This window comes from Neltuma alba, unplaced genomic scaffold (assembly GCF_004799145.2).
Source record: "Neltuma alba isolate B1F8T4 unplaced genomic scaffold, ASM479914v2 tig00011587_pilon, whole genome shotgun sequence".
Classification (NCBI taxonomy): domain Eukaryota; kingdom Viridiplantae; phylum Streptophyta; class Magnoliopsida; order Fabales; family Fabaceae; genus Neltuma; species Neltuma alba.
The window spans coordinates 244,656-255,426 of NW_021636240.1; the positions used below are offsets into that span (position 1 = coordinate 244,656).

A 10,771-nucleotide genomic window follows, 5' to 3' on the forward strand; every position below is an offset into this window, starting at 1 on the left:
CATCTAACACTTTAAAGTATTTAGTGATTTATCCAACTATTTGAAATATTTTTATTTTTCGAACTTTATCTGACATCCTAAAATATTTTGTGTTTCATTCAACACCGTTGACTGTTTTACCAGGTGCATCAATCGCCCTAATTTAGAGTAAGGGTTTAAGGTGTTTAAAATACTAAATGCACTTAAAAAAATACTTCAGAATGCTAAATGAACAACGATAAATTTTTGTTTGCTAAAGGCACTTGAAAAAATACTTTAAGGTGTTAGGCAAATTGCAAGATATCTTAGGGTGCTAGATATATTTGAAAAAATATTTCAGGGTGCTGATCAAAGCTTAATCCTAGCCAATAATAATAATGATGTGTCTTTGGCCACATGGAACAAGCATGCAACACCAATGGTCCATCACATTCCCAAATAAACTGTTTCAAGTCATTTTCATGGCAGCTCCTTCCAATATGTATCATCTCTGTGAATTGTCTCTGTCTCATCTCCTTCCCCAGCAACACATGATAAAACAGAGTAGCAGACCCTTAACTCCCTCCTGCTTACTTTTCTGTTAATACTATATTAGTTAAACATCAAACACACAACATAATTCTTAGCCGTAAGAAAATCAGCCATCCTGAGACAGTCCAGATTGCTTCGAGAATATATGCTAAAAGTGGTAGCTTGTGAATAACTAGACTGCGCTTTTCAGCTTTCAAACTTATTCTCTATTAGGGAGATGCAAAGAGAAAGAGAGGCATAATCTAGTCGAAGTCGTTGTATTGGTCATACAGATTCCTGAATTTCACTCACCTTCTTGTCCTGAAACACAGCACATTCATCAAAGTGCAGGGTATAGGATATGCTTGAGCAAAAGCTAACACAAAAAATTATGAAATGGGTCATTATCATCACAAATCACTCTGAAATCAAGTAAACAAATCATTGTGGGTATTGGTCCCGGAAGCACTATCCAATCTTAAATTTAATATTAGGCAAGAAAATGACAGGAGTGGAAATGTGGCCCGCAATAATGTATTCTCTCTAGTATTTGCAAATTTATATATTATATTATATATGCTTGTTAGGCTAGAACCTTCCCCACATACTTTTCTTACCTTTTTTTCAACTTTCTAGGCCCACCATTAAATAACTAAGGACGCAACTTTGTTTTCTTCTCTTTGTATTTTCTTCCTTTCAAACCACCATGTTGCTTTCAAAATTAGTCTACAAAACCTTTTTAGGACAACTACCCAACAAAACAGGGAAGGTTATGGGTTGTTATAAAGCCCATTTTAAATAAGCTACACCATTTAAAACACATCAACAATATCCTTATCTGTAGATTTTATAATGGCTTGGTGTGCTTTTGTCAACAAAACACAATACGATATCAAATTAGTGAGCATTAAGAAAGGTTCAAACTGAGTTGATATCAGCATCTTTTAAGGACCAAAATGCGAGTTCAATTCAATTTGTGTCAGAATATAACAAGCAAGTAGGGGTCTCATTTGAATCCCAGCATCTAGACTCAATCTCTCTCCTCAGCAAAGGTATTCAATTTGGTATTCTGCATGGGACCCCGGCCTCAAATTGAAAACGAATAGTCAAGTCACAGCCTTACATGTCTCAGAGAACAAATAAGCCCATGGACTAAATCCTCCTACTATTCAACTATGCTATATTGTTGGCTGAAAACAATGCTGAAAGCTCAAATCAGTAACAATCTTGGATATCACAAAGAAGAATCTTCCCAGAAGAAACGAGATTAAATCAAACCAAATTCATACAATTGTGCAGACTCTTATTGAACTTCTAGAAGGGGGAAAAGTGATTTTTACAATCTTTAATCCCATTGTTTGGATTCCGAAATCTGAAGGGGGGGTAAAAAAAGCATACTACCAAATTACAACTGACATACCCTTTGTCTCACAAAACAAACAAGAAGCTTACACCATAAGATATTCGTAGCTCTGACCATCCTGCAAGTAATAGAACATTTCAACCACCGAGGAAAGTATTGTCAAGCCAGGAATGCAAGAGATCAGTCTTGCTCATTGTTTGGTCTAGAAGACTGAACAGTGTTGGAGACAGCATGCGGGCAACTCTTGGTAGTGTAGGGTATGTTAGAGTACCAAGAATGAACCAATTGAGGCTTAACAGAGCAACTGCATGAGATGCAGGCTTGTTCTTGATGGTGGAAAAAAACTGAACCACACTCCTCAAGGACATGCCAACCACTGTGAGGAGAGCTACCACTAGAGGCATGCATGGGTCTCCAGCTTCCCACACAATTATTCCAACTACCAGGGACAAAAAAGCACTGAAAATTGACTGGGAAAGTGCAGCATCCCGACAATGATCGAGTACTTCACTCCTTTCTATTTTTGCAATTGCTTCCAGTCTAACCGGCAAAGCAGTTCCAGATTTTGATCCAGTTTTCATGAGTTTGAGCAGCTCCGTTCTGTTCTTGCTCTCATCTTCCCAAATATCCTTTTGCATGAGTGGACTTTGTAATGCAATTCCACTTCCATTATACTTGGAGTTCCCTGACAGGATATAATGTGAACTGCCACTGGTGTTTTGGCCATTGTCCGTGTCATCTTGATTTTTACAACTCCAGTACGCCTTGCCCTGAATTTCCTTTAGCCTACAATTTTCATCTTTCAAATCCTGCAACTGTAAATGAAACAAGGGTGTGAGAGCACTAGATGGAGAAAGGATTGTAGTCTATAATGGGGTCTACAAACTTCCAAACAAGGAAAATTTGATTCATGATTACCTAGAAGGTAATAAACCGCTGACAACCATGCAAAGCTGAAAACAGAAACCTCACAGAGGATAGTGAGATTACAACTAATGGCTTCTTTTGCATCTTCAATGATATTCTGCAATTTCTACTTTTCCTTAGACCAAAAATATTCAAAGACTAAGATTTTCCAAGCCTAATGACCTAATATGTTTTAGAGTTTAGACACTAATAGAGACTTGCCCACTGTTATATGATGCGGAACTTCATCATTTGCAAATCATAATGCACATTAATGATAAAGCAAGACATAAATATTTTCTTAAGTAGTAATTTTAGTAGGATTTCAATAAGGAAAGCAAGTTAAATCTTTGTTCTGATGAAAAATCATCAAAAGGTCGTCGGTCACCATGTGATAAACTCAACAGTTGAATGTGTTTAGCCCAAGGAATACATTTGAGCAGGATATACAAAGGAATAAAATACATTTACCTTGGCCTCTAACTGTTCAATTTTTGCAATAGCCAAATTATGCTCCTCTTCAAGCTCTGATAATACTGCCTCCACCATTTTCCGTTCTTTGCGTTCTCTAATGGCTATCTTGATATGTTCTTGAAATGCCTTCTGATCCCCCACTAGATTCTCCAACTCATTCTGCAGTTCTTGTAGTTGTTCTTCTAGCTGTACAACAAACATAATTAACCTCAGATTCAAAACAATAAGATGTTTAGTGTAGGATGGAGGGGGATCCTAAAGATAGTGAATTCCCAGGTGTAGACCAAAATCCATTCCTTCAGCATGCACAAGAGGAAAATGCAGGACAGCAATTTTATCCAGCTATATCTTATGGCAATCTGGCATAAGCAGGTATCAGCATCTCTTATTGGAAGCTAAGCCTTAAGCAGATAGATTGTTAATTCTATTTGAATTATATAACAGTTTGTACAAATAAGATTACCGTTTTTTTTTTTTTAAGTGCCAAAGTACAAATGGGATTACGGGTTTTACGGTTTACCTTTATCCTTTTTCCCCAAAAAAAAAAAACAAAGAAAGAAAACCCCTCTTTCTTGCAAACAAAATGCCCTTTAAATAACTTGCTTATTATGCAGAATGATCAAGAATTTCAAAGGTTTCAAAAGAAGGTGCAGGCCAGAACAGATCATGAATTGAAACGTGTCCTGGTACCCAACGCAGAATAAAAACTAACCTGCCTTTCTCTTTGCAAGGCATTCACGACTCGTGCAGGTATAGAGATAATACCAATTGTCCATGTCACAATTCTCCATATTAAGTTCAAATTGAATCTAACAGTAGCCTTCACCAACTCTGTCCAAGCGTAAGTGAAAAGAAATGCAGTTCTGACAATAAACACGCACGACAACTTGATTAAAGCAAAGGGGCCGGTCACCAAGAGTATTATGTTAGACAACAGCTCAGGAATCAATGCCATTAATGACAAAAGCAACTGTTATTCCTCCGCAACTGTTACATGTTCAGCAGTGCCGTAATTTTACACCAGCGGATCTCAACATCCTGCAACATCAGCTAATCCACATGAAAAAGAATACGGGACTAAAATAAGTATACTAGAAAAATATCCGAGAAGTCTATATGTAATAACAGCTTATGAGAATCTAATCAAGTGTGAAGACAGGGAGGAAAAATTAGACGACGCATAACACTTGGTGTACTTGCTAGCAGCTAATTATTTAAGAAGGGTTCACCCAAAAAACGAAGTTCTTAAGGTGCCCTGAAACTAGAAGAACCGCGCACACAAACTCACAAGTGACTGGTATTAATCGTTGAGTGTGAAAGAAAAGGATGCCAAGGAGAGAGCAAAGCAAATAGAAAGGAGCCGCATGCAACGGAAGACCCGCTAGCCGTTATTTGATCAAAAGACAAATCCGCTGAAAAAACAATTAATATAGTAAGAAGCGCATTGAGCAAGAGGAGAAGTACAGCCTTTACAAGAACACGAATTGTCTGAGAATGACAGCGATCACATTAAATAATCAACATTTGCTTGCTGAAGTGAACAATGCCAAGATGGGTACAGTAGCGCAAGAAGAAAAATGGGTAAAAACCAAAAGCAAATTCAATCAAACCCACATGCAACAGGCCCCTCAATCTCAAACGACATAAGAAAATCGAAGATTGATCTTCATCGTTTGAAGCCCGAGCATACAATGTGAAACACAGCAGATATAATTCAATGGAAGCAAAAGGCTAAATCAACGCTCTTACGCTGAGAAAAAAATGCAGATAGACATTGACTCAGAGCAGAGTTGATAAGCTGAGAGTGAAAGAGAAAAAGGGACAACGAGATGAGGCTTGAAATGCACAGATTGGGGCGTAAATCATAATTCAGGGAAAGCATAGGTGGCAATGCGTGCATCTCCGAGCTGCCACGTACGGAAAAATGAAACTTTTCTAAATTTAAATAATCTTATTTGGCATTTGGGACTATATGAATTAGTTTTCCGGTATGACCCAATTTTGAGTTGGTTTTAGTCCTAAATATAATATCATTTCTTATATTTATCAATTTTCTCTAAATTACCCTATAGATACCCCTCAATTATAATCAAATAGAAAAGGGAGAGAGGGTATTAAGAAAGATGATTATGGTATTTTAAAAAAAATGTATCACTTTTCTTATAATAAACTAACTTACCTAACTTTTTTAATCTAATCAAATTAGTTAAATGGGTCTTATATTAAAGATCAGAAGAGTAAAACGAAAGAGAGTGGAAAGCGAATTGACATCAGGAGGGATGCCGGCGTCGATTGTGTTCATGAATGCCACGTCTCTCCCCCCAGGCAGCACAAGTGTCCTTCGTTTTGATCTTCTTTGTATTATCCATCTCTCACATCTTTGTTTTATTCGTAAATGTCGATAAGACCAAACAAGTTTTTGTTTCCTAGATGGCTCACATGACTATGTCAATGTATTCAATATATTTCGGGACAAAATTCTCGGCTTTTCGATTATTTATGACGTGTGGGAACTAAGGATGCTAAAAACTCAAATACTCGTCACTTCCCAATTTTATTAAGAATTGTATGCTACTTTATGAAACCAGTTTCGGTACTTATTATTTTGATCAATATTTTAAACTTATCAAATCTGTATCATTCATATCGAATGGTTTAGATTTTTTTTTAATTTTTATTCAAAATAATTATTTTAATATGTATAGAATTTAAAATAGAGATAATGTCTTAACTATCATTTTTTTAAAAATAGTTTTGTCTATTTAAAAATAAATAATTAAAAATTTTAAATTTGAACGATTCAAATCAAATATAAACAGTCCAGATCTAATAAGTTTAAGATGCTCGTCAAGATGATGAGTAGTGAAACTGATTCCCTACTTCATCCTTATTACAAGAGGCATTCTAGAAACTTGTTTTGATCCTCAGTGTAAGGGGTAATGTAATACTCTCCCTCCAGTTTAAAATATAAATACTAAATAACTACACAATTTAAAAAGTTGATAAAATTGGTTAAAGATAATAGAAATGTAAAAATACAACTTTTTCTCTTAAAATAACCTTATAAATAGAGAGGGTAAATGAGAGAAAATAAGTAGAAAAAGAGATGAGGAAGACATGTAATTAATTATGAGTAAAAACAGAAAAAAAAATAAGTTAAATGATTAGATAAATGTAAAGTGATGCTTATAAAACGAACAAACTCCTTAGAAGATTTGATACCTATATTTTTCTTAATATGTGATTTGACTGTATCGTTGCGTTTTGGGGTTAAATAATATAGAAGAATTGGATTCAATCAATATGCATAAAAATATTAAAATCACAACGGGAAGAATGACTATTTATTATACTGGCATATTATACGTTTGCTGCAACGACATTGACCCTTTTCCACCCACCAAAACGAGGATTCTGAGGTTTAATAGTCAATTTGCATGTTGGATATATTTGAGTTAATTTAATTTTCAATTTCAGCTGCGAAGATTAAGTCATACACATTAATTGCCATTCTCATCACTTAGCCTCTAGGCCAGAAAATAAATCCAGCAAACTTTGTCAGATGCTCTTGGACATTTTTATCCGAAATATTGACGTGATAGCTACTACGATGGAGGACACTTCAAGAAAATCAAATGGCATAAAACTGTTACTACAAGTTTTCAATTGAAATACACATATATACAGGGCTAGAGTTTTACAAACTACAGCAGCATATAATCGTCCCATACATATCAACTCCTAACTCAATTTGAATATTGAAAAAAAAAAAAATCAGCACGCAGTACGAAAAATTGTCTGGTTTCGTGATTCCTTAACGAGTAAGCGAGAGTGAAACGCCCAGCCTAGCTAGCTCTTATTCCCATCCACACACACAGTCACAGAAGCGTCGCTATAAACTAATAAAGTCACCAAAAAGTAATAAAGCTATCATCTTCTTCTTCGTTGTATCTGTACCGAACAATCCATTGCCTTTCTCCAGAAAAATGAATCCAATAATATTCATTCTGGGTTTGAAGCTGCTGAACTCAAACACTAGCTAGCCTCAAATAATCAACTGTTATAATTAACTTCCTAAGTAAGCGTTTCTGTAATCCAAAACATGCGCATGCACTTACGTAGTATATATATCTCTTTCTCTGGAGTTGGCGAAGATTTGAGGAACCCAAAAGGGATATGAAATCTGGGAAATAAGAAAAGAATCATTTGGATTCGGTGGTACAGCGAGAAGGAATATAACTTCCATTAAGGGGATGAAACTTGAGCATGCACTCCAAATGGCACCAGAACTTAACGGAACCTAAACGTCCTATTCTCCACTGAGTCCTCGCATTACCCTTCAAATCAAACCCTATCAGATTCCTCTGCCACGAGTTCGTCATCTCCGCCATCTGGTCCGGCGTCAACGGTATCGACGACGACTGCACCACGTAGTTCAGATACTTGGAACTGTTCTTCGCCACGTCGAACGGATCGGACCGGAGCACCGCCATGTCCTGCCCCTGGTAGCTCAACTTGAACCACATGTCCGAGAACGACGCGTGGGCCTTGCCGTTTCCGTTCTGGGCCCGCACATCGATCCTGACCTGAGTCTGCAGATGGCCGGCGAGGTCGTTTCGGAGGAGATCCAGGTGGGCGAAGCTGACGCTAAGGGTGGGAATGCGCGGGTGGATGAGTATGTAACCGATGAAGGCTGCGATGCCGACGAAGATAACGGCGATGGCGAAGACGGTGCAGAGGATGGCAGCGAGCCAAAGGAGCGGGTGGGTACGGTTGTGGGGGCCGTGGTAGAGACGTTTCTTGAACATCGGATTCGCAGGCATTTAAGGTTTCTGCGTGAGAGAGAGAGAGAGAGAGAGAGGAGGGAATCGAGGAATTTGTTGTGAGGTGTGATGTGAGATTTTATCTCCGTGATGTGAGAGAAGATTAATGGAGGTGTTTGGGAGAACTTGAAGGTCAGGTTCTTTGACTGGTGGGACAGGGAAGGTTTTGGTATCTTCTTTTCCTGGGTTTAAAGCAAGATTCATATGTTTTTGCCGGTGATGATGTTTCTTTTGATCTGAGTTTTATATAGTTTTCTTGTCCAACTATGAATCTTTTTGTTGTTCTTCGTATACTATGAACCTTTTTGTCCAATTATTAATCCAAATCTTCCTTAATGATGTACGTTTTACTTCTGACAAAGTTTTGATTGGGACTTTTGCAGGCTGCTTTCATGTTAAGAAAGAATCATTTCTTTATGTCCAGTATCTATCAAATACAACAAATAAATCTTTGATTTTGAATGATTAGGACCTCTGTATTTGAACTGAAATCCCTTCAATTCGTCTCAGTTTAAATTTTCTAATCATTAAATCCATTTAATGGTTTTCAATTTTTTTTTTACAGATTTATAATCCGAAAAAAGAACAAAGAAATAGATAATAATTGGCCGAAAAAGATCAAGAGTTTTGGAATCAATCAAATTATCATGGAGAGAACTTCAAATTCGAAAAAAAAAATCCAAATTCTTTGAATGTTTTAGGCTTTCAGCTCACTTCTCAAGTTATTCAAAAACAATTTTAATGCATCCTATAAATGAACAATGTGCAATCGCAACTTTTTTTTTGGCCCCCCCAGTAGACTAAAGACGTTATTGCTGAGGCGAAAATCCATCTTTTAGTCATTTAACTATAAAATTATTAATATCAAATAATAATTTTTAATAATTATTATTATTTTAAAAATTAAACTTAATATTTCAATATTAAAAAATACATTCCCAATATTGAAAATTTTAATATCAGAATTGTTTTGTTAACGATGTTCAAAACACCAAAAATATTTTTTATAAAATCATAATAAATCAAAATGAAATTTTATGTGAAATTAAAAGACCGTGTTATTGTGTATCTTTGCCTCTTTTTTTTTTTTGAGCACTTTTTCCTGCCACCAGTATAGATAGGTAATAGTTGTATCTTAGCCTATGACTTCTTATAACTCATTACTGATGTGATCCTGCATATTTTGTGTATTTTATATGTGTAATTGATATTGATACTAATTAATATTTATAATATTAAGAGTACATACATATTATATATGCATTTAGTAAAAAGAAGACGAGAATAAACAACTTTACTAAAGTTTAATTCAAGCTTTGCAAATATATTAACTATATTTATTAGTTCAAGTTTTGTTAAATATACAACAAAGTCCTCCCTTTGCCATGCGTGCACGTGGTAAAGTTTGTCCTTATCTTCACTTCAAAATACATAATATTATCCGTGCACCCGTGCCCATGTAATGTGTAAATAAAGAAAAGAATTCGTGGTTGTTATCCAAAAAAAAAAAAAAAATTCGTTGGGTTAAAAAAAAGAAGTCAAGTATATGGTTTATTAATAAAGGATTTTAAATTTATTTAAGTAGATGCAATAATATTCCGTGGAATGTTTTGGGAAAAAATAGATGCCAACAAAGATATGCTCTTCAATATTGTGGTACAAAGAAAAAAAGAAAGAAGGTATCTTAAAAATTTAGGAATTTTTTTTTCACTTTTGAGATGCTATTGGATAATAAATATGAATACTTTTCTTAGCGGAGTATTGGTTGATTACGTGATGAGAAATTAATTCTTTAACTAAACTCTATCTCCCCTTAGTAAAATTTGGAATATTCGAACCACAAACAGTTCAAAATTGTCAACTGTCCCGCTGAGACGGCAACTGCAATACCCAGAAGATGCAATGGGCTGCTTTCAATTAATATTCGGCCCAAGTCAGTTTGCTTTTGGGCTCAATGAATTGGGCCCCCAGTTACCATCAAGTGAAAATACACTCCTATTTTTTTAAAAAAATATTTTTATCATCAAGATATCAAAATAAATGTCAATATGATATAACATTAAAAACTATTAATGTGCAACGAGTATAAAAATAACTTTTTGGGCGTTGTTTATTATTAAATTAGACATGAGTACGTGTATTTTTATAATCTAATCCATGTTATTAATGAATAAATGATGCTACTATTATCCAATTATTATATGGTTGGTCATATAATTTATACCCATGAATGACTTATGAAAAATTCTAAAAAAACCTCTCATTTAAATATTCAATATTTAAAGATATTTGAAATTTGCTAGTCTGTGGACAAATGCAACTTATTTTCAATAATAAAATTGTTCTCCAACTGTATGAAACGTATTTTTTAATTATGTGTAAATTTCTGTCATTTTATATTTAAAATATAATGTGAGTGTGCAACTTTCTTTTAACTATATGCCAAAAGCTTCAACAAGGAAAACATTTGCATATGATTAAAGAATCAGTTAAAAGGAGTGGTACGTGGGTTACAATCGCCCAATAACCTAGGTCCTCAAAGGAATCTTAAGTATTTCACGGTAATAGAATTTCCGATGGAGAATTTTGCAGCAAGGTTTCCATGATTTATTGATTTTTATTTAATTAAAATAAATCGCGGGATTTTTTCTTTTTTGAAAAAAAAGCCAGAAAACCAAGCGTCGTCGAAATCAGCACGAGGTGATTCCAAATTTGT

The 10,771-nt window shown here is 35.1% G+C and overlaps 2 protein-coding genes across 2 annotated transcripts; both read right to left on the reverse strand.

Moving 5' to 3' along the window:
- Positions 1–1,989: 1,989 nt before the first annotated feature.
- LOC114715333 (uncharacterized) lies at positions 1,990–4,187 on the reverse strand. Its single transcript, XM_028900147.1, has 3 exons — positions 3,945–4,187; positions 3,230–3,418; positions 1,990–2,667 (listed from the first exon to the last, which is right to left on the reverse strand). Exons 1-3 carry the CDS (start codon positions 4,185–4,187, stop codon positions 1,990–1,992), a joined length of 1,110 nt encoding a protein of 369 aa, XP_028755980.1.
- Positions 4,188–7,184: 2,997 nt separating this feature from the next.
- Positions 7,185–8,055, reverse strand: LOC114715334 (NDR1/HIN1-like protein 12). Its single transcript, XM_028900148.1, has one exon. The coding sequence runs from the start codon at positions 8,053–8,055 to the stop codon at positions 7,435–7,437; it is 621 nt and encodes a 206-aa protein (XP_028755981.1). The 3' UTR covers positions 7,185–7,434.
- Positions 8,056–10,771: the final 2,716 nt, after the last annotated feature.

What these genes read in the sequence shown, in the direction of transcription:
- LOC114715334 (XM_028900148.1), bottom strand. Translation starts at nt 8,055, where the DNA reads ATGCCTGCGAATCCGATGTTCAAGAAACGTCTCTACCACGGCCCCCAC.
- LOC114715333 (XM_028900147.1), bottom strand. Translation starts at nt 4,187, where the DNA reads ATGGCATTGATTCCTGAGCTGTTGTCTAACATAATACTCTTGGTGACC. An exon ending in CCTTGCAAAGAGAAAGGCAG is followed by an intron (nt 3,419 to 3,944) that starts GTTAGTTTTTAT and finishes TTTGTTGTACAG; the next exon opens with CTAGAAGAACAACTACAAGA. An exon ending in TTGAACAGTTAGAGGCCAAG is followed by an intron (nt 2,668 to 3,229) that starts GTAAATGTATTT and finishes TTTCATTTACAG; the next exon opens with TTGCAGGATTTGAAAGATGA.